The sequence below is a fragment of the Lissotriton vulgaris genome, chromosome 8 (assembly GCF_964263255.1).
Source record: "Lissotriton vulgaris chromosome 8, aLisVul1.2, whole genome shotgun sequence".
NCBI lineage: Eukaryota > Metazoa > Chordata > Amphibia > Caudata > Salamandridae > Lissotriton > Lissotriton vulgaris.
Window position 1 is genome coordinate 1,379,692,126 of NC_141696.1, and position 23,281 is coordinate 1,379,715,406.

The 23,281-nt window shown below is 45.7% G+C and overlaps 1 protein-coding gene across 1 annotated transcript; it reads right to left on the reverse strand.

The window, feature by feature from the left end:
• Positions 1–13,677: 13,677 nt before the first annotated feature.
• On the reverse strand, positions 13,678–22,632 carry LOC147698784 (zona pellucida sperm-binding protein 4-like). The gene is made up of 12 exons (XM_086933515.1): positions 22,433–22,632; positions 21,184–21,305; positions 20,643–20,736; positions 20,400–20,555; positions 19,300–19,487; positions 18,895–18,992; positions 17,795–17,931; positions 15,084–15,273; positions 14,849–14,993; positions 14,598–14,676; positions 14,332–14,421; positions 13,678–13,876 (listed from the first exon to the last, which is right to left on the reverse strand). The coding sequence occupies exons 1-12, from the start codon at positions 22,620–22,622 to the stop codon at positions 13,704–13,706; spliced, it is 1,662 nt and encodes a 553-aa protein (XP_086789641.1). The 5' UTR covers positions 22,623–22,632; the 3' UTR covers positions 13,678–13,703.
• Between the last annotated feature and the right edge of the window lie 649 nt (positions 22,633–23,281).

Sequence of the window (23,281 nt, forward strand, 5' to 3'; positions counted from 1 at the left end):
TAACATACATGCAGCTGCAGCCAAGTTCTGGCTTTAGGCGCGTTTTATATTGCTTTGCACAAGACCATACAAACACTTGATGGTGCTTCGCATGCAGAAGAACTGGTTGCTGATGTGATCCCTTACCAATAGGATCTTGAGGTAGGGGGCCGCCCTGCTAAAACCCAGAGACCTTCTTAGATAAAATATACCAGCTAGGGAGAATTAGGTTTTGTTAAACCCTATTCATTTTAGCATAATACCATGCTTTCACCGTTTGTGTTCTATGGACTAGTGACTATGCTGATTACTTTGTTTCTTATAATATGTTTGCTTGTATTAGCTAAGATACTGCGTTTAAGAGCACTGCATTAGTGAATAAACATTTCAAATATGCACGTGTCTCTTTTACTCCTTGTTCTGGATTTAAATGATTGTATAACGAAAGAGTGTTCATGTGGTCCACGTTAACTGAGATGTACTAAGTCCATTTTCTGGTTTGTCTAAGCATTGGGAGTTTGTGATAAACAATGAGACACTGTAGCTAGTCTGGTAGGGGATATTTGGGTACTAAGGTGAGTTTTGGCACACACTAATTCACTGAGGTTCCAAGCCTCTATGCACAGTTCTGTCTGAGCACGGAATCCCTGCGACATGGGGCCCAATCATTGGTGTTCTTAAAGCATGATACTTGAGTAGTGCATCATTCTGTCCTTAGCCCCTTCACTATTGTTTCCGGTTAACGGTTGTGTCGGACAAACCTACCTGTATTCGTATAAGTCCTTTCAAGCTTGAATCGTTCTAAAACAGTTTCATTGAGTTACTACCCAGTTGTGCTACAAAGTTTCCTTTGTACCTTTTTTCTTTCTGTGTCACTATCGCTGCGGTGGACATTGCTCAACATAGCCGCATTGTGGTGCACAATCATTTACAGACTTATAATGTCCCCGAAGATGGTATGGCCGTGATCTTGGTAGTGAGTGCAGAGGTGGCTTACCCGTATGAGATCTTCTACTCATGGGTGACCTTCCCAGCTTTGAATGCAAATACTCGTGTGTTCGACACATATACTCCCAGGGCTGTGCCAGCAGAATATGCACCGTATAGGGCACAGGAGATTCCTATTGATACTTGGCAGCATCGAGTTTGGTTTAATAGCGCCCTACCCCATTCATTATCAGCTCCGAGGTTAGGTCCTTTGTCCATTCCAGGCGCAACTTGGCCTGTTTTGGCTGGATTTATGCCTCATCCTCAGCACGGAGCATGTAACGTGGCTGAGTTAAGACGACTACATGTAGTCGCAATTAGCGTTATTCGGTCGTTGGTGTAATACATAACCCGTAATCTCCCGGGCGGGGCCCCAGGTGGTGCGGCGCTTCCTGCCGGACAGGGCGGAATGGAGCTCAGTGCAGTTATGGTCAACGCTGTAATGGGCAAGCGCCCCCAAGAAAAGGATGATTTTCCTTTCATGCTTGCCGAAAAGTTTGACCAACTGGAAGCAGTATTTCCTAAAACGTCTCCTGGTGAAAAATATACGATTCTGACAATTAGCTTACCGAAAGGCTTGACCCCCGAAGTCGGTGACTGCGAGACCTGGGGTAAGACGTTTGCAGCGGTCTACGCGAGGTGTTATGGCACTCAGTCTATGACTGTCCAGCCGACGGTCCTTAAACATGTTCAAGATTAACACGACCAGAGGCTGCGGTTGAATTGGGGATGCGTCTCTGTGGCGCCTTTGATGTGGTTTCCGATCTCATACTTGCTAATGTCAAGGGGGATGCGGTGAACTTTCAGGTTGCCAATGCTTTGCAGGCAATTCCCGATGCCGAAAAACCCCGGCAGTTGGCGAGGTTTATTGTGGCGGCTTATAAAACCGTGGGCCGCAATAGTAGGGGTCTCGAGCCTTTTTCTACTAAAGAGAAAAAACAACCCCAAGGGCAGAAGTCGGAAACAGACGACCAGCCCAAGACCAAAAAATAAAATTGGCCTACAAAACAAAAACAGGGAAAGCAACAACAGAAACAGGAGTCTCGTCCTGCGTCTCCATTGCCTGCGCCCACAGAACGTGTTTATGACTTGCGCGATTATAAAATCACCTGATCGTTTTCAGGTTTCTGACCAACGCTCTCGTTCTTTTCAGGAGTCATCAGCCTTTTCGTCTGGTGGTGGAGGAGGTGACAGCGGTCGGGGTGGCCCGCAAGGACGAGACCAGCCCCGCCCGAAAGACGGTAAAGACAAGCAGGACGATTCTACACCGAAGAGACCCCAGTTTCAGAAAAAGAAAGTCGCTGCTTTAACAGCACACAGATATGCCACAGATAGTGAGAACCCAGCTACGGAATCTGACATGGGCTCTGACCTTGCTGGACAGCGCGGCGGAGATTACCATAGTACGAGAGGCCCTGCGTCCACTACTGAAGGCGACAGCGACTGACCGCTATGTTGTTGTGGAGGCAGCTGACACTAGAGTAGCTCCCCCAGACAGACTATGAAATTGTCTTATTCATTGAAGGTGACATTCAACGTACCATAGAGGGGGTATTTTGGGAGAATCTTACGGCTACTTATGACATTTTGTTAGCGGAGGCTGACTGGCCCCCACCTTCTGTGCTCGCGGCTCCAAGAGGGGAGGAGGTAATCCTCCCTAGTTTCGCGCACACTGTCTCGAAGGAGCATGCGCTGAATTTTGGAAAAGGTGGGCTAAGGCCCTTGCGCCGGCTCTGTACTGTACTCACTGTGGATGGAATAAATTTTCCCTGCACCACGAAATTCCTTTGCGGTCTATGCCACAACCTCAACCTCAATATCCCATTAAGCGCGAAGCAAAGTTTTCCGTTGCGGAAATCCTTGAAAAATTGGAATATCAGGGTGTTATTGAAACTTGTGTGTCGCCAATGAATAACCCTCTTTTTACTGTAACCAAGCCTGGCGGTTCATATCGTTTGGTATTGGATTACCGCCATTTAAACTCGCATTGCCGTACCTGTGCAGTACTGAATACCCACGGCTCTGCTTTAGTGGATAGTCTCGTGCGTAAGCGGTTTATAACCACGCTTGACATTTCCAACTGGTTTTATGCCCACCATTTGGATGGTCTGAGTTCCAATTGGACCTCCTTTACTTGCGGAGGTGTCAAAAAACATTTCAAAAGTTTACCAATGGGCTACAATTGTCCTGGAGTGTTTGATGCACGCATAGTCTCTCTCTTAGAGAGAATAGACCCAGATGCTTGTTCATATGTGGATGACATTTATCTCACGGATGATGAAATGTGGGAGCATCTGTGTCGAGTTGACCACATAATTTGTAGCTTTGCGGACTTCGGTTACAAATTCAACTTTGCAAAATCGCACATTGCAGAGTACACAGTGTTGTTCCTGGGCTACGAGCTCAACAATGAAGGTCGAGGATTAGCTCCTCACTTCTTGGAGAAATGTGCACAATTGCGCGCTCCGACAACTCTGAAAAAATTACAGTCTTTGCTGGGATTTTTAAATTTCGGGAGGACATACATAACTGATTATGCCCAGCGCAACAAGCCCTTGTATGCTTTGATACAACCAAATTTTACTAAATCAAACTGGCTGCCTGAGCACTCTGCTATTCTGCAATCTTTGCAGGCTGATCTGCTCGCTTCTAAATACTTATTGACTCGTGATAATCACACCAACCTGGTGATAAGAATCATCCCTGGGACGGTGGGTTTCACATACCTTACTTTTAACGAAGGAGATACAGTACCTATTGCTTATAAGTCACACTTGTACACTTCGGCTGAAAAGCGATTTTCCACTGTGGAGAAAGTTTTGACATCTGGACAGATGGCGATTCTGAAGGAACGCGCTCCGACAGGGAAAACGCATGTTGGTGGTTACCCCGTGTCCTAGTTTGGAGGCAGTTACAAAAGCCAGTGTACCCAATTCTAAAGCTTTGCACCCTCGATGGATACAAGGGCCAGCATCATTGATGTCTCCGGATGTCACGTTAATTTTTGATGGCTCCTTACAGTCGCAGGAGTTTTTGCAATATGAGTTTGTTCTTCCTGCACCTTTGGCTATGCGGCCTTCGGAGGATTACCATTGCATCAAATACACTGATGGTTCGGCGCAGGTTGCGCATGGTTCTAAACACACCTACGTTTCCGCATGCGCCATTGTGGTAGGTGCCATGGTGAATGATGAGTTCAAGTCCAGAGTCGTGCACACGCAGACTCTAAAGGACGGCACCGCCCAATTGGCAGAGCTTCATGCTCTGATGCTTGCATTGGAGTACGCTGATCCTAGTGCGACAGCACTAATCGTGAGGGATTCTTACTACTGTGTCCAGTATTACAATGAGAACTTGTTCTTTTGGATTCAGTATGATTTTGGTGATTCCAAGGGTAGAACAACAAAACATAAAATGATCTGGGTCCGAGTGGGTGAGCTTAAAGAGCGGTTGCCACTTGTGTTTGTAATTCATACTCTCGGTCACCAGCGCATGGGAGTCCAAGCTGTTGGCAACTCGCTTGCTGATGAAGCAGCGAAATCAGCAGTATCGACATATTTAGTTGCAGCAGTCACACGGTCCAAAAGTAAGATTGATGATATCTTGGCAGCTATTGCTGTCACTGAGAAGGGAGGTAATTATCCTACGGGGTTCCCTTCGAAGTACACATACCACTTAAGTCCCAATAAGGTTCCTTATGTGAAAATACATGAAGTTGGGGAGAGGTTGATTCCCAACTCAGATCGCAGACATTCACTGATCACAGCAGCCCATGAAGGGGTTGAGTCTGCGCATGCGGGCGTTTCAGCTACTGTGTCTCAGTTGCAACAACGTTTTTGGTGGCAGGGACTGTACAAACAGACGCGCGACTATGTCCTTCAATGTGACATTTGCCAGCAGATTAAGCCTTCAACTGCTACGCGTCCGCCCCAAACACTTGCTCATTTCTAATAAACCGTTTGGTTGTGTTTATTTAGATCACTGCGGTCCTTTTTCTTCGGATACTGCATATAAGTACATCTTAGTAGCAGTTGATTCATGCACACCCTTTGTATGGTCTGGCCTCGTTGCTGCGCTCATTCATAGACTGTCATCAGGGATTTGCGTGGCTTTGTAGGGATTTTTGCCTGTGGTACCTTCCATTCGGATCAGGGTCCTGCTTTCGCCTTTAAGGCGTATAGGGATGCACGGCTTCGATGGGGGTCCAAGTCAAGTTTATCTCATACCGACCTGAGTGTTGTGGAACAAATGAACCGTGACTTAAAGCAATCACTGACAGCTCGAGTTATAGGCACTGGCAGAAACTGGCTGGCCCATCTTAATGGCGTGCAGCGTGCTCATAATAATCTCCCTAGAAGGTCTCTGGGTGGGTGGACCCCATACAAAATGCTCTTTGGTATCAAGATGTAGGTCCTGGACCTTGACAGTCTAGACATGGTTGGTTCAGCTGCCTCCTTTGACGTAGATGAACATTGCAATGTTTTACAGACTCTACAAGAGACGAGAGACAGTCTTGCATAGGAACATTTGCCCCCACTTCGGATGATGCGTTGCAGATCCCAGTAGTTGGCTGGCTACCCCAAGTTGGAGAACTGGTTCGGGAAAAGATCGATAAAAGGAATTTGGTCCCTCATACCGTGCTCTGGTTCCCGTGCTTGGTGTGAAGGGCACAAGAACAGTCATTCTACCACCACTTCCAGGTCATAAAGAGAACAGGTATATCTCCATTGACAATGTCAAAATACACAGAATGGCCGATTCTTCTTAGCATGACTCCAGCAGTCCCATGTCCTTCGATGGTGAGTAATTCTGTATTGGCCTCAGCTTCGGATCATGCACCGGAGGTGGCCCTTGAGATGTCTGCAGTTTCAAGTCCTTTATTGAGTGCTTTGCCTGGTACTCGCCTTGATAGACACTACACCTACCCAACTGACTTATCGATGCCTGATTTACAAACTCATTTAGCCACATTTGACACTATTTCACATACTTCAGGGAAGCCCACGAGGCTAAGGGTCTACGAGACTGTTTAAAAAACATTTTTTGATACCCCCTTGGATTTATATTTGGCTGGGGATTTTTGCTCTATCTTTTTATGTCAATTGGTTTTGTGTTTTACTTTTTCCAATTCATCAATGGACATTGTGTCAAAGAGAGAACATGCATTAGACATCTGAATGCAACATTGGCTCCCCGCTCATCACATTCAGCCCACAGATTGAAAAGAGACTTGGCCTTTGTTAACATCACTGCGTGGCCTGTCCTGGATGGAATAGTCTGGGATGCAGTTAAATTTCAAATCCATGGCTCGACTGAAGTTATTAATGTTCCCAATGTGCTTAGAGTTAACATGGGGGATGTGGTTCAACAAAACATACATTATGATTGGGATGTTCAGGCCGTAGAGGCTTTGTTTGCCGATTTGAAATATTATGCTGCCTTTGAGGCTGAGGATTTATAGTTAGAATATGCTAATTATGGAGATTTGTTTCCAACATTTTGCCAATCACTAATTACATAATACTAATTCTAGGAGAGGTACTGTGAATTATACCCAGTGGGAACATTGCCCGGCTCCTTTAAGAAGCAGCTTGAATACATTTTTGAAAAAGTACACTTATTTTACTGACTTGAATAAGTCCAATCCAGCTTCCTTTTATTTTAAAAGGACAGATAAATCCATATCCAAAGTTAGACTTACCGATACTAAACTATTGTATTCGAAATCCTTTCTAGACCAGCTAGCTGTTGGTGGCTACAAGTTGTGGAAGGAAACAATTGACCTTAAATCAGTTTGGGGTTCTAAAAGTTGGCAGGTACGAGGCACTGAGGCTTTTCACCCTGCATATCTCATCCCAAATCATTTGTTTTTTGAATTCTACTATCACAGACAACATGCTTTGGATTGGCTACTTCGAAAAAAATTAAATGCTCCTTCTTTCCCTGATTTGGAAGAATATTTGGGTTGGGAAAATTCAACTACATTTTAAATTGGAGAGTTGCAGACCCTTTTGCTAAATACATCCTTTAACATATCCAGTTTGGATCCCAAGGGTTGGTTGATGTGGCACAGAAGTGAAGATACATGCCAACATTGTTTTTTGGACCTGGCTGCAGGTTTTACACAGGTCAGAGTAGATCCCATTTTGAGAGTGATCATTCTGTAACCACTTACTCAGTAGGCAAATTGTGTCAGAATTGGCTCAAACACTCTACATTGGTGTCAGTAAAATTGCATTTGTCTAAACGGACTAGGTTGACTTGAATGACTTCATAAAGGGCTCGGCTAAAAGTAGATATAAAAGATAGATCTATGCCGTTTATAATGAACTCTGGAAAACATCACAGATTGAAGCAGCTACCCGCCTTAGGGCTATTGATCAAGCTAATTTGGAAAAAGTGCTTGCAGTGGTGGATAACAGCATTAACACTTTCCTCCCGCATTTACATGTTGGATAATATTGTGTTATCGGTTGAAATTGTTCAGGACGAAGTGTCTATTTTGTACCATGGTCAAAAACAATTGCGTTCCATTATGCAGTTTGCATGGACCCTGCAGACACTGAAAAACGGAAAAGTGCCTTGGAATTACATTGTCTCATCTCGGTTTGCCCCTTTTAATTTGACTGAAAAACAATGTTTACTTTCAATGAGATGCTTCATTTTCCATGTTACACATTGAGAAATTGGAGTCTTCACCCTTTTCAGTGGCCACGGCTGCTATGTGGCTTATCCACAGGCTAATAACTTTGCCATTTGCACTTTTCCAGTTTACAAATTTCATGAAATATTTTGCCATTGGTAGGTATGAACCTCTGGGCAGCTCCCATTTACATGAAGCCTGGTCGCTCCTGTTCACTTACAGATGCCTTAGGGACGGAAAGGAGGTTTATCTTAAAGGAGAGGAGTGCACAGACATACCAGATAACTCATTGTGTAGACACATACAATTGCATGGTTCTTGTAATCAGGAACGGCCTAATTTAGCGTGTGTTCTAAAAGGTACACCCATGCCCGCTATTGTCCCGACTACTTGGTTAGCAAACAGAAGTTATTTACTTTTAAATAATGAAGATTGCTGTGGGTTATTGTAAGGCATAGCTTATGTTGTAACAGTCAGTGAGCGTGTGGTTTGTTGTAAAAAATGTGTTGTATCCACCCACGCATGGGAACCTGGATGTTTCCATCTGGCCGAGAATGCCTGAAGTCAGAGTTCTTAAAGATGAGCAGAATAAGAGCCTTATTGTCACAAAAAGTTGCCCTGACATCTGCTCGCGAAACATTTGTCCTTCAAGTAGCTAACACCCGCACAGAAGTGCATGCTTTATTAAATACTGACCTTGCTTTACATTTCGATGAGCTGATTTATACAATCTTTAATGCGTCCTCCACTTCGGGGCTGGCTCATTTTTTTAAAGCAGTGGTCTAGTGACTTCTTTCCAAAAGATATTGTCATTCATGCTTTCTTCCATTCAATCTTTTCCAGCCTATTTGGTGGATTTCCCGTTTTACTGGCGCTGACTGCTGGCTTTTTGTTGCTATTTTGTTTTATTCAAAATGGATGCCCGTCCTGTGTTCGCAGACAAGCTGGCGCAGTTGGCACGGTTTCGCAACAGGATGCTTGAATACTATGGCGCGCTGCCCCTTGCCACCTTAAGTGCAGCATATGGGTTATCGTTTCGATTTTCCTATTTCACCTGTGTCCAGCCGGCTTTTCATTGCCTGAGCTGCGATTGACAGGGACCTGGATTTGTGCCTCTGCAATTTGGTGTCTCCTGAAGTGGATTTTATCATCTCACGAGTCCCTTAGTTACTCATGAATGGAGTTGTTCTGACAGAGGGATTATGGCATTTGCAGCGATGCATGGAGTTCTGGGTCGTTGGAATATATGCACAGCGGCGCAAGATTTCATGGCACACAGCTTCATTGAAAACCCACCGAATTGTCCTCTGAGGGTACTAGAGGCTCCGGTAATTGAAGAGCATGTATGTTCTTTCACACTATTGAATTGGATGGCTGCGTTATTTACGGATGATAACAGTGACTTCCTTATGGAAGCAGTTGCTGCTTATTTCTCATACGCCCGTTTTAGGCTGACTCCTTTCAAGGCCTTTGATGTCATGATTGTTTCTCTCCAAATTCTCATTTCAAAATTATGAGGGACAATATATCAGACCTATTGGCTTTAATAACATAACAGTGGACATTACATTGTCATGCTGGTGAGATTTTGGATTTTTGGGCGGACTACATTATTTTCCTCACCTACTCTATTTCGATCTGAATGTTTTATTGGACTCTGCTTATCTGATACGTGCTCAGATCAAGGGAGGGTGTCATATGGATATATAGCCTGTATGCTGTGTTAAGTTAGCATAAGCTTTTTAGGAGTTTAAACGCCATTTTACCTTTCTGCTGCTTTTGCACACGACACATAGCTGTTGCTTTGAGCCTAGAACGTTTTTGATTCATGCGAGAATAATATGTTGTTACTCTGATATCAGCCTTGCTTGGCGAGCTGTGTCTGTACAGAGAGTGCAGAAACCTTCAAGGAGATCTCAACACAGTGGTTGTTGTGAGCACTGATCTTCACACGTTGCTAGACATACATGCAGCCAAGTTCTGGCTTTAGGCGCGTTTTATATTGCTTTGCACAAAAGCATACAAACACTTGATGGTGCTTCGCATGCAGAAGAGCTGGTTGCTGATGTGATACCCTTACCACTAGGATCTTGAGGTATAGGGCCGCACTGCTAAAACCCAAAGAGACCTCCTTAGATATATTATACTATCTAGGGAGGGTGAGAATTAGGTTGTTAAACCCTATTCATTTTAGCATAATACCATGCTTTCACAGTTGGTGTTCTATGGACTAGTGACTATGCTGATTACTTTGTTTCTTTTAATATGTTTGCTTGTATTAGCTAAGATACTGCATTTGAGAGCACTGCATTAGTGAATAAAAATTTCAAATATGCACGTGTCCTCTTACTCCTTGTTCTGGATTGAAATGATTATAACGAAAGAGTGTTCATGTGTTCCACATTACCTGAGGTGTACTAAGTCCATGTTCTGGTTTGTCTAAGCATTGTTAGTTTGTGATAACCAATTGGACACTAGCTAGTCTGGTAGGGGATATTTGGTTTTGGCACACCCTATTTCACTGAGGTTCCAAGCCTCTATGCACAGTTCTGTCTGAGCACGGAATCCCTGCGACAATGTTTTAATGAAACTGTACATTTAACGCACACATTTAGTCCAGCACTACACACGGGTACCTATAAAGGTAAATTGCATGGAGGACCCTGGGTTGCATTTTGGAAAATCCAGGCCTGAACAGGGAGGAGAGGGGGGCAGGAAGGAGGGAGAAACATGTAGGGACAGTATCATCTTATCCCCCAAAAAGTAGTCCTCTGCCAAGTAGCCAGAGAGACTGAGGAAGAGGTCTTGCAGAGCTTCCCCTTTTGACAGCGAACAGGACCCGGGGTGGTGGAAGGGGGAGAAGAAATCCCTGTGAGTCTCCCTGCTGGGAGAGTAAGATCAGGTAAACAAAAACCACCTGCTGTGGATCACCATTACCTGCACCAGTGTGCCCTGGTCTGGTGAGGAACTCTACTGTAAGGACTTCATGCGAGGATTCGGCTATGCACTGATCAGGCAGTCACTCGTGTGCATGCTACACTCATAATGCTGTGCTAAACCCCTATGCCAGAGTGAGCCCATGGTAAAGTTACTACTGCAAGTAGTGCCAAGACATGCAACTTTATGGGCAAGGCCACCTGTGCTGGAAGAGTCATGCAACTATGTACCACAGAAACCCCATATGCCAGAAGATGTTGCCAGTGCCAATATCGCCAAATGAATAATACTGCCACCCAAAGGAGGGACAGACTACAATAAGCAGGGTACTCCTACCTTGCGAGGGACCTGTGCCCACTTCACCATAAAACCTGGAAGAGGTTACATCCTCGCTGGCTTCAGTGGCGTGGAGGACTGAAGTAAACTTACTGAGTGTTCACAAGGGAGAGCACTGATCCAATCAGAGATAGTGCCTGTGCAGCCAGTCCTCTCACTTGACAGGACTCAAAAGTGCAAGTTGAATGTCCTTGCTGAACTCTTCTGTGTAGCAAGAGTGGGTAAGATGAGCTAGGCCAGTTGGGCCCCGGGGGTGAAAGGAGTGTCCCAACCTTGCTGCAGCACCATATAAACTTAACTAAATGCCAGAGTCAAAGGGAGCACTCAGTACTTGATGCAGCCATCAGTGAAAGGGGAATAACCTGAACATGTTACGCAAAGGATGGTGGGACAGGGATTCACTGGAGACCAGAGCCCTGGCCTCAAGGGGGATGGGGTTGGTGCTTCTCAATGTTGTATTGATTTACATATGTCAAGTGGGGGGGGGGGGACTTGCTTATAAAAGAAAGTATTTGGCTGGACATGGATTTATACTTCATGACCTTTGCACTTTGACTTATGAGTCGTATCTGCACCCGCTAACCCCTTCTTTCTCCAGAGGGATCCTGGAATGCTTGGCCACAGCTACCTTTGGCAGTCAAGTGCAGAAGGGGTATTATGCGCAGTAGAGGGCTCCATAGTAGGTTTTCCCTGCAACATCAGGAGCACAAGGCATCAACCATCACAGTTGGCCCCAAGAACCTCTGCGTTGCCCCGTGGCACTCAGATTAAAGCCAGTTGTGACGGATTTCAGATTATAGTTGGCTAGAGTATGCACATTAGCCATGCATAACTCGCCACTAGTCAGGGTAAGGGATTTATACACCCAAGGTACCTCCTCACCCCCTCGGTAGCTTGGCACAAGCAATCAGGTTTATCCCAGAGAAACAATGTGGAAAGCATTTGTGCAACAATATATACACACCACAAAAGAGACTCCACACAATAGAATATTAAAAAAAATTGCATACAAACCAAAACGACATATACCAATCATCACTTTGACAACTATTTGTCAAAACATCACAGTTCGAGCAATAAGCTGAAGACTTCAGTTTCACACATGAAACCACCATTACTGTGCGAACAAATGCAAGTCCTGAAATACTAGTTATCCTGAAGATAAAAATGACACCATAACATCAGGGAATAAACTGCAGCAGTTAGTGAGAGAACACATGAATATTAACTGCTGGGCATAATATGCCAACCCTGGCAACGTAAGGCAAAACAATCTACATTAATAAACATCAGGCATGAAATTCAGGTTATAAAAGACATTACCACATTGCTCCATGAAATTCGAGCACAGTTTAGCCGTGCGCCCATTACAGTTTACACAGTAATTTCCCAGGCAGTGCGTAGGACGCAGAAGCAGCTGCATGCCGGTTATGGTGAATACATAAGCTTTGAAACTCTCAATAAGCATCACAGAGGACTCTTGCAGTAATGCCACCAACACAGAACCAGCAAGTCAAGGTACCTAACCATGGGTCAAAAAGCAAACTTCCTCAGAGAAGATGTTGGGGACCTCAATTTGTGCTGCCTCATTTGGGCAGCCACGACCTGGGCCTCAGGGGGGTCAGTGTAGACATTCAGCTGCCATGAGACCCCATCCTGGTAGTTTGTTGGGTCTAGATGCCTTTCTGCGCAGCACGACTGAGCAGGTACATGAATGTCCCACTCCTTATAGCGGGAGCCCCTGTATTTCTACTCAAGAGGTCTGGTGGAGGTAAACCCAAAAGCAATCTTAGTAGTGCACAACCCCATTCAATACTAGCTCCAGACATCAGCTTTGGGTAAACAAGCCCTTTGAGCAAGGGCAGGGCCCAGCCTACACAAATACAAGAGTGCCCCACCACCCCCTCTCACCATTCAGTATGTAGATGCAAGCCAGTTACACCCAACCCTTCCTATGTGATAGCGGTCTAGAAAGTATGCACAGAGCCCGGCTGTCACTGTACTCTAGATTGAATCAGGCTGCAGAGCACAAAGTCATAAGCACAGTGAAATGTCCACTTTCTAAAAGTGGCATTTCTACCTTCATAATAAAAACCCACTTACACCAATAAGCAGGATTTATCACCACTATTTCAAACAAGGCAACGCTACTCCTTTCAGATCAGAAATTACCACTGAAAACATATCAGGGAATTCCCAATGCAAACCTATGAGAGGAGCTAGACACCCTGTATTGGACAACATAACTGGGTTCTTGTCACTACCAGGACACTCCACGTGTCCTACACTACACAGCACCCTGCCGATAGGGCTACCTAGGGGTGACCTCGAAGTATAGAAGAGTTTCAGGCTTGGCAAGTAACTTTAAATAGCAAGTCACTATCTGAACTGCATGCAGGTCCTGTAGTAGCATAGGCCAGACGTGGGTTTGAAAGGCTACTTCTGTGGGTGGTGAAAGCAGCGCTGCAGGCCCACTAGTAGCATTTAATTTACAGGCCTTCGGTATAGGTGGATACCACTGTTCAAGAGACTTGTGGGTAAATTAAATATGACAAACAGCTGTAGACCAATCACACAATGTTTAAGGGAGAGAGCACATGCAGCTTAGGCACTCACTGCTATTCGGTGTTAAAGTCCTTAAGCCAACAAATACAGGTCAGTAAAACAAGAATAAAACCAGAAGTAGGAAAATGTTTGGAGGATAGCCCTGCAAAGGGGACCAGGTCCAACAATCACCACTTCAATCAAGAAAGAGCCTAGTACTAGCTATTAGAACACAAACACATGACAAAGCATTGGGACTGGTAGTAAAGATTTTATTTTAGGTCTCCACCACTGCCATTCTGCATTTACGAATACTGCGTTGCTTCCAGAGTCTGACAAATTGGACCAAAGCAAGACAAGCCACAGCAAAAAACACCAGGAATCCGACTGCAAATACAGCTGCTCTGGCCCATCCTGGTACCAAGGGTTCTTCAGAGATGCTTCGGGAGCCTGACGAGGAAAAATGCAAGACTGATGTAATACTAGATCATTGCTACTTTAATCACTCCATGCACATTGTAATTGAGGAGCAGAAATTGTAACTGGTGCAGTAGACGCATTCCTTGCTCCACTACTATTCTTGGAGTTGGCTCAGTTATCCCAACGCTAGCCCCACCCCTCCCAAAACTTTTGAGTTTAGCAACTTCGGTTTACTGAATGGGAAAGAATAGCAAGTCCAGACGTTCACATTGGCAATTAATGTTTGACCATGAACTACAGTATTTACATCTTGTTCTTCGTGACTAAAAACCCATTTGCTGCACTGCCCAACATGACACAGAAAGCATCCTTCCAACAGCAGTCCTTAATCAGAAGCCAATGTACAGTGTAAAGCACTCCAATACATGCAGCCCTCCATACCTAGTGCCACTTATTTCTCCTTCCCAGTTACTCTTGCCACATACCTGCCACCTCTCCTCCTTTGATGACAAAGTAGACAGGGCCCTCGGTCACAATATTCACATCCTTGGTCAACAAATCCTCCGCCATTCGCTCTACATAGAAAGAAACAAGCAACGGTTGTTCAGAAATCAAAATTTGGGTCTCCAAAGTAGTTTAAGCTAGAGGCAAGGGGACCAACAGTGCGGTGGGGGGTGGAGAAGGAGTGAGCCAATAAACCCATCAACCACCAGCTCCCACCACTCAATACATGCTAAGGCCCATGTCTTACTCTTCCTTGACGGGCAGGAAGGCGAGCAGGATCTCTGCGCAGAAGGGACACACACCGAGGCGCTGCAGTGGAAGAAGACCTGCAAGAGAAGGTGGGATCAGGACCTGAATACTCCATCAGCATCTATACCAGAGAAGACAAGTCATTCTGCTGTGGCAAGAGGAAAGTTATGCAGAACCCACAAAGTGTGGCCACAAGTCGACCAAATGGGTTAAAGAAAGAAACTGACACGTAAACACTCAAGAACTCACCTGGCCCCTCAGATTCTGCTGATTGTCACCAACGAAGGTGAAGGTGCTGACGGCAAAGCGCTGGTAGTGTGACGGAAATTGCAGCATAGAAAAAGCAGCACTGTTGAAGACCTGGGTCTTGTAATTATCGCCAGCATACGGACATCTGGAGCAGAACGGAAATCAAAAAGCATGAGCACTATCAAACGGGCAAAATATTCCATCCCCCCCAAACCAAACTCATTGCCACACTGACCCTGCCACCAAGATAGGCCACTGTGGGCGTTGCATGGGTTTACTGGACGGGGTGGCCCAGCACTCGTTCAGAACCAGCACCAAGTTGGGGTCTGTCCGCTGCAGAAGCCGAACCTCCACAAATATGGGGTCCCGGAGGACCTTCAGCACTGGATACTCGCTGGTGGTGTAGTAGGAACTGTACATTTGATCTGTGTAGAAATAACACTGAATGTTAGCACCGACCTCCATGATAGTTTAACCAGTTTATTGTTCTACCCAGTGATACGCAAGAAGATTAGGTCCTGCAGGTAATAGCATCTCAAACCGGATGAGCTTCTCTGGTTATCTTCAGCCTGCTGCAGCCAGGCTGGAAGTGCATTGAGGTCTCATGACCAACTAACTACTACACAAAAGACATCCAAAAACGCAAATGCACTGGCAACTAAAAACAATTGACTGGGTATTCAAGCATTGCTAGACACCACAGTTGCTAGGAAAACCACCTCACTCAAGGCCATTAGACAGTCTAGTGTAAATGTTTTCACCTCCAAATTGATTGATTTTCTGGTGGAAAGTAATTATGTAAATGCAACAACCGACACCCATAATACATTATACTGATGCAAAAGCCTAAACTGTACATTGGGGCTTTGAGGAAGTGGTCTCCATTGATGCTCCGACAAGAAACTTTTGGCCACAGGAAGCTTATGTGCTCCCAATGTGGCAGCCGTGTAGGAGCCAAAGCAGGTCAGGAAACAGCTGGTCTCAATGTCAAACCTCAGCATCTTTCATCCTCATGGTAAGATAACCGGTAATCACTCAGATTATAAGTAGTTCATGTAGATAACCAAGGTAATGCAGTCCCAAAGACCGCCATACAGACGTCCACATTACATGCAATTATGGCCTATAACCAGTGACCCCAAATGAGCGGAGCAACAGGTCTCTGCTCAGAAAACTTACTGTTATTGCGAAACTAGTTACAATTGAACCTATAACAAACTCAGGGTATATTACACAAAAAAGACTTTACGTCAATCTTGCTATCCCACAGATCAAAAGGCTAGATCTGACATTTTAAACGGCTTCATGTTTTGAACTAGCCGATTACAGCTCCTACATACAAACATTTAGCAATACCACCACGCGCTGCCCCACCCTCCAAAAGCAACCCCTCAAATCGGATTAAAAACCCTCTATAAACGTCTCGATTTAAACTCCAACACACAGATTGGAGGAGGAGAAGAGTACCCTTTCAGTCGCTCTCCTGAAAGCTCTATACAACTCAATACGCCAAGTTAACAAAATACTAAAGAGGGAAGAAAAAAAGCCACAGAGCCACTAAGCTTCGGGACATATCAAGCCAAAGTGGAGAGAGAAGAGACAGGTTGGGGAAACACAAGGTTTTTAGAGTGGTCTTCGCCCACTAGAGCGAGGCATGCTTCATCATAGGGCTGCTTACAAACCCTGTCGCAGACCAACATTCAGGTTAGAGCGCTCATTTCTACCCCCCCCCCCCCAAAAGTTATTTCAGAGAGGGATCACAGTGCAGAAAGAAAATTAAAGCTGTCCAAGTAGGTACCTACCTACATTTTATTATGGGTCCAGCTTTGCAGGATTAAAAACAGAAGGCCATTGTGAATATTGCTGTTGGTAAAATGAAGGGGGTGATCCTTTGAGGGAAGACCAAAGGCCTACCTACAAAAATAACTAAAAAGAAAATGGGTGTTTACTGTCTACACCAAGGGCTGCCATACATTTCTCCTTACAATATAGTGACTATGAGGAAGTATCAACTATAAGGGATCTGTATCCTGAGGAAGGCCAGCGAGCCCGTTGAGCGATTGAGAAAGGATAATGAAATGTTGTTTCTCCTATTACACTTTCAATATAGGTTTTCAATCCTGCCAAGTGGAACCCATAATAAAATGTAGGCGGGTACCCTCTTAGTTTTAATCAGTTTACTTTCTGCACTAGGGATCCGACTCTTGAAATAACCTTACAAAAATAAAGCTCCACCCTGGATGTTTGACTGCGCCATGGTGTGTAAGCGCCACCATCTTGAAGCATGCCACCATCATGGGTGAGGGCAATTCCTATGGGTTCCCCCCCCCCCAATACATCTCGTCACGTTTGATATGGCCCCAAGCTTAGCTTACCCGCTTTAGTCTTGTGTTAGTCCTCCGCGTATTGAAAAATCCCATCGATTTAAACTTCAAGCACTACCACCATCAGAAGAGATAGTTAATATTGATTAACGCCCCTTTGAATTTAACTTGTAGGATTCCCACATGCAGCATTTTAGCCCATTGAATTTGTATTTAGCAAAACTTTGAAAAGCTTCACCCTGCCACTAATATTTTTTGTAACCAGTCTACAAAAAGGAAAACTTTGTCCTTAACCAAGTGATGTGAAGGTGTCAAAAAGCTTTTGAGAAGAGGACTCAAGCCAATTAAGAAGTCGAATACAACCCACCACAGGACCTCAATACCCAAGCCACCTTCACCTGCCAGTAAGCTAGCATCCTGCCACAATTTCAGGTAGTGACAACCCATCTGTGCAAACTCCATGTTTCCAAGCCCAGCGAGCATTCTGTACAGCAAGGAGTCCAACTGAAGAGCGATGTTGAGCTCAGCTGGGTGAGGCATTACCCTGGGATGAGCTTGGTCAGTGTAAAAGCAGCATTAGCTATCTGGTCCGCCATCAAAGGACACGCTTCAGACCCCGTACCTTTCGCGAGCCTCATCTCTAGGAAGAGGGGTCCAGGGCTGCTCACTGGCAGAGGTGGTGGTAGCGTGAAGACTTCCACTTGCAGTGGGACAAAAGCACCGCTGGTCCTGCTGCTGAAGGTGCAACGCACGGTCAACCTGAGGAGTAAGAGCAGAAGCATCAATGACTCCCAATGAACAGGGTCAAGAATCAGCACAGAGGGGGCACTGCTTAATTTGAGCAAGTGGGGTCCACCAGCACGCATTTTCGTGGAGTGTCACTCAGATGCAAGCAAAAAACAGAAAGGAGACTACGGGAAGAAAAAAAAAACCATGAGCCCTACTAAATTTATTCAAAAGAAGTTGGCAAGACAGACGCCCTGTGCACTCAACCCCACGGGAGGATTAATAGAATTCCAACAGTAGGGGATATTTAGAGAATAATAGGTCAGTGAAGATGCAGATCTAAATGGTTGGGTGAGAAATATTAGAGACGAAAACACCTGGGCTAGGTACAGAAAAAAAGTGGCCTCTTCCCTAAATGTTGGATATGTGCCCAAGAAGCCGCCCTTTACGGGTTACTAAAAAAAGGGTGCGACTTTGAGCACTCAAGTTCTCTGCACTAGGACAACTTCATAGTAACAAAGTCAAGGGCAGTGATTCCAAGATTAAGGCTGGGCCAGTTTCTTCTGTGCAGGGACCGTACCACAAACTGGCACCAAGGAGTCCTCTACCACCTCTGGTTCGGTAGCCTATTACAAGCAATACAGGCTATCGCCCGTAGCAGGCTTTACAGGAAGCCGGTTCTCAAGATAGTGAGTTCAGTACAAGCACGGATTAAGGATTGAGAGGTTGTGACGAAGTAAGGTGAAAAATAAAGTACTTAGAGGAGGCTGGGTGAGGCCAGCAGCTTTCTGGCACCAGGTTCGGCATTAAACAATTCTTAACCAAGGGTGCCCTACCAGGTTGTCCTACAAGGTATAAGGCCTTGTAGGTAGGTTGTTCCAATGAAGGGGAAAATTGCATAGAACACCCCCACTGAATCAGTCACACCGACAGACACCCCTACTTCAAGGTGCCAATTTTACACACCAAGTACAGTCGCCATCAGGTGCCCCCTACCTGAAGGTGCTGTCCCTGCTGATGGAGGCGCCCTTCCAGGTCAGCACACGGTTGAGCGCTTCCAGTCTGTTCTCATAAAAAGTGGAGTCACCATCGACCTGTTGACGAGATGCACAGAGTGAGCAAAGCAGAGTCTACTTTGACCTTGAAGACAGGGGTTACTCTAGCATGGGCAGGAGCCTGGCATAGTGCAGAGCCTAAGTCTGTCCACGAAAGGCACAAAATGAAACTGGTAAAGCTAGATCGGTCCAGTGAGCTTTCATTTGTTGAACATTTGTTCAACAACCTAAAGTAAAAAAGTGCTTATTGGGACGTTGCAGGCCGCCACTCGCCCGACTCCAATACAAGTTGCACCCTCACAATCTTCCTCCAATCCCTACGTCAGAGGCTTCCGCATCATCTCACCTGGTAAACACCACTGCAGGACAAGGGGAACTGGTACAAGAGAAAGGCCTGGTTTTGAGTCGCTTGAAGTCCCGGGCATGCGCTGCTCACAGCGAGGAGACGGACGGAGCTCAGGTTCAGAGGCGGCACCACAACGTCTGCGGAGATGGCGATGGTCGCGTTGCCTTCGGCAGTGCAATGGGCAGTCACTAAAGGGATTAAAATAAAAAGGAGGCTGGGTTTGATCGTTCTCCATGGCTGAACAGCAACCATTTTTTCCAGTGAAGAGTTCATGATATTTTTTCTTCCCCCAAAAGGTAAACATTCCATAATGTGTATGAGTAAAGCCCACGATTAACTACACATAAGGGGCCACAAAAAGCTGAACTCTCCTCAAAAACCCGACATGACTTCAGTACTACAGGACCTGGTCAGGTTTAGCCTCGTACGAGACCAAAGACCCTACCCTGCTATGGTCTGCTCTGTTCCTCCCACACCAGCTCTGTAGCTGCCCAGAACAGCGTCTGGGCAGGGGTGGCCTGCAGATCCAAGGTAGCTCTTCCTGAGAAAACCAGACTAGTCCCAGATCTTGCGTAGTTTTCCTTCACACATCCCTGCATCCTTAATTCATGGGCCTTGCTTTCCATGAAAGTCCTCAATTATGGAAGTAAAGGCTTTTATTAATATGTAACGCACATCCTAAAACAATTGCTGCCAAGACACCCCTTGCAGATTTCACAGGAGATACTGTTGACACCATGCGAAAGTTGGCAGTGCCAGGGATTTAAGAACGCACATTGGAAAGTTGGACTAATTCAAATATGCCCGATGGTTACCAGTTGAAAAGGTCTGCAGGAACAGAGCAATTCTCAAACAGTTATAATATCTGCTCACCTCAGGCAAAGGAGGTCAACTCTTAAGTTGCCATTTAAAGATGCACCATTACCTTCCTCTTGCAAGTTCTTGGAGCAGGCATGCACCGACTGAATAGCCTCCCTGTGATAGCAGCTAGAACGAATTTTAGTAGGACGACCTGTATACTCGGCCCTAACCACTAGCCAAAGGCTCTTTGGGAAGGGAGAGACAGCAGCTCACAAACCAGCAGACAATTTGACCCAAACCTGGCTTTCCAAAGTAGCATGGCGCGGAGCCATCAGTCCGGTCATAACAGCAGTCGAGCTCTTGGCAGGCAGTCCGGGTGATGGGCAGACGGCCACAGAGCAGCCGGTCTACTCTGGCGACAGCAGCACAGACATCAGGGCTGGGAGCGTCCATGGCTGCAAAGAAAGTAGGTTCAAGTTACCACAGCGATGACTATAGGCCCCTCTGAAGGCGGTTACTGCCTGAGACCACCTCCAACTCACCTGGCACAACTGGGCACTTCAGAGGCTTCTCCAGAGTGGCATTCTGAGTAGAAAAGAGCTCCGTGATCTCCAGGGTCATCACATACTCTTCAGCCTATAGGAGAAGAGAGATTATACAGCTTGCATCCATCCTCCCATGACAAGGTTATGTTACTGCGCTACTGGAAATCAAGCTGCACCCAGCTGACAAGCCCCAGTCAGGGAAGAAACTGGTCTGTTTGCTTGTTTTCTATAGGCTAGAGTGTTTCTTTCTTGGTAGAGGAAAGACTGATTTGCCTATGGCTTGGTCCAAACGGAGGTAGAATGGTGTGCAATATAATAGAATGCAATGACAGTGATTGAGATAAATCGAGCACTGCAGCTATCGTTTTTGTACACTTCTTTACAAAGTCAATCATTGTCGCCTCCCCATGATGCAAAGGTCAGTCTATGCCCCCAGTGAGTCAAACGCTCCCACCCAGGAAGATGAAAGAGCATTGAGTGCAACAAGGTACCCCTTGTCATTGTGGTGGTGCATTCCTTCGGGTACAAAGCTCCTCACCTGCTCACTCACGTAGCACCCTGTGTAGTCCACGCCAATGACGAGAGAGCCATCTGGTCGCCAAACAACCCAAGTCCTGCAGTCAGTGTCGTTCTGGAGAGCATGAGAGAGTCCGGTCTGATCTGGACACGGGGAACAAAGAGCAGTGATCAGGAACCGCCCTTCAGACCATCATAGGCTTCCACACTACATTACCCTGTGTCCAAATATCACCATTACCAAACTAAAAACATAATAAAAGTCTTCCTCGAGGCCCACAGAAGTAGCTCCACGCAGATACAACGCACACAAACAACATTAACGCACCAAAGTACAAAACAGACAGGAATGACAAGGACGGAACTCAGCAAGACCCAGTGCCATCTAAAAGCATCATGTATAAGACAGAGGCACAAGCCACCTGGACTCAACCCAAATGGTCAAGGTTGAGCCAGCCGAATGTTTCTCCGATCACCAAACATGATGAACCTGTAGTTTCAGGTTTTTTTCATGGCAAGACTCGGCCTCCAAACCAGCTGCTTCCCCAGCAGGAAGTTCCTCTGGGCTTGTAAGTTTGCTTTCAGTTTAGAGAAATAAAACGTAACCGTTCGCACCCCGATCATTAACATGAAAAGGTGGCACAACGATACACTTTTTCCCTAAACGGCAACACCTTCTCTGCAAAAAAGTCGCGCATCAAATTTACTTTGGGGGCGTCGGAGGGGTAGATATACACTGCAATTAGCATCGTCGAACTATTTATTAAAGGTTTTTGCGCAAGTTAGGGAGAGCTGCGACTAAACCATTTTGAACCCCCATCACCTAGCTTGAATGATAACAGCCAGAACGATGCAAAACATTTATCTAAAATACATCTTCGACTTCAAAAGACCACCTCACATTAGTCCCCGACACCGGTCCCCCTAGTCCCCGACACCGGTCCACCCTCCCCCACCAAACAAAAAATACCCTGCCAAAGGAAGCATGCTGGTACATAGTTATAAGGTGGAATGAAAAAAAATAACAGCATTTTCCACATGCGATGTAAAGCTGCGCCACAACTGTAGGCTGCTCCTACATCTTTAAGGAGATAACGGCAACACATCAGTTTCTCACATAGCGAACATTACCAAGGAACTCAACACGTGACCAATATATATATATTAAAGCCGCAGTTAGGGTTAAAATTCAGACGCTGCATAGTTCCACCAACGCTCCTAGTGCCTCACTACATTCGCACCGCCACCCCAACTCCAATTTTCCTTCTTACCTCTCACAGACACAGTGAAGGAGCCATTGGTCGCAAGAGGCGGAAGAACAAACTGCAGTCCGCGGGGGCCGCAGGTCAACGAGGAAGACTGGTCATCGAGCACCACTTCCCGCGCCTCTTCCTCAGCACCAGATACCGGTCTGAAACTGCACACCAGCAACAACACCGCGCATACAATAACAGCCGCCATCTTACCTAAGAACCCTGGCTCAATTACCACAGGGTGTGATTTTATACCCTGAGAACTCAGTTCCACCAATCCTGAGCCCAGGAGGAGGGCTCACCTGAGATCCCTGTCAATCAAGGCTGCCACATCACCTGATGCCTATTGCTTGCCAATCAGACCTGTTGCAATCTCAGGAAAAAGAAGCAACGCTCGATTCACATGGTTTATCGGCTTTCCATTCACACTATATTAACACAAGGCACTTTTAGTATACAATATGAAACAATAATGTTTATTGTCAGCCCCCCACCTCAGCGTAGATCCAACTTTGAGCTCTCAAGCTTCCCAGACATGTGCGTGAATATCTCATCCAGTCCGGTTTTTTAAGTTCAACAATCCTAATTTTATAATGGTATAAGCAGGACTACAAGTCCCAGAATGCAGAGCCTTGCACAGGATCAGCTACTCAGGTATGTCTGCATCAACTGGCTGTAAACTGAAAATTTAATCCTGGCACCCTAAAGCCCCAAAGTTATCCCATGTGAGAGGGTCTGGCAGTCCAGTTGTTTTTTTTTGACCATATGAAGCTGTATTCTGATACACGTTTTATAGATTCACGCGAAAAGTAACACTACAATCAAAGGATATCTTAAACTCTCTGGTGTACCTGTGTATTGGCTCAC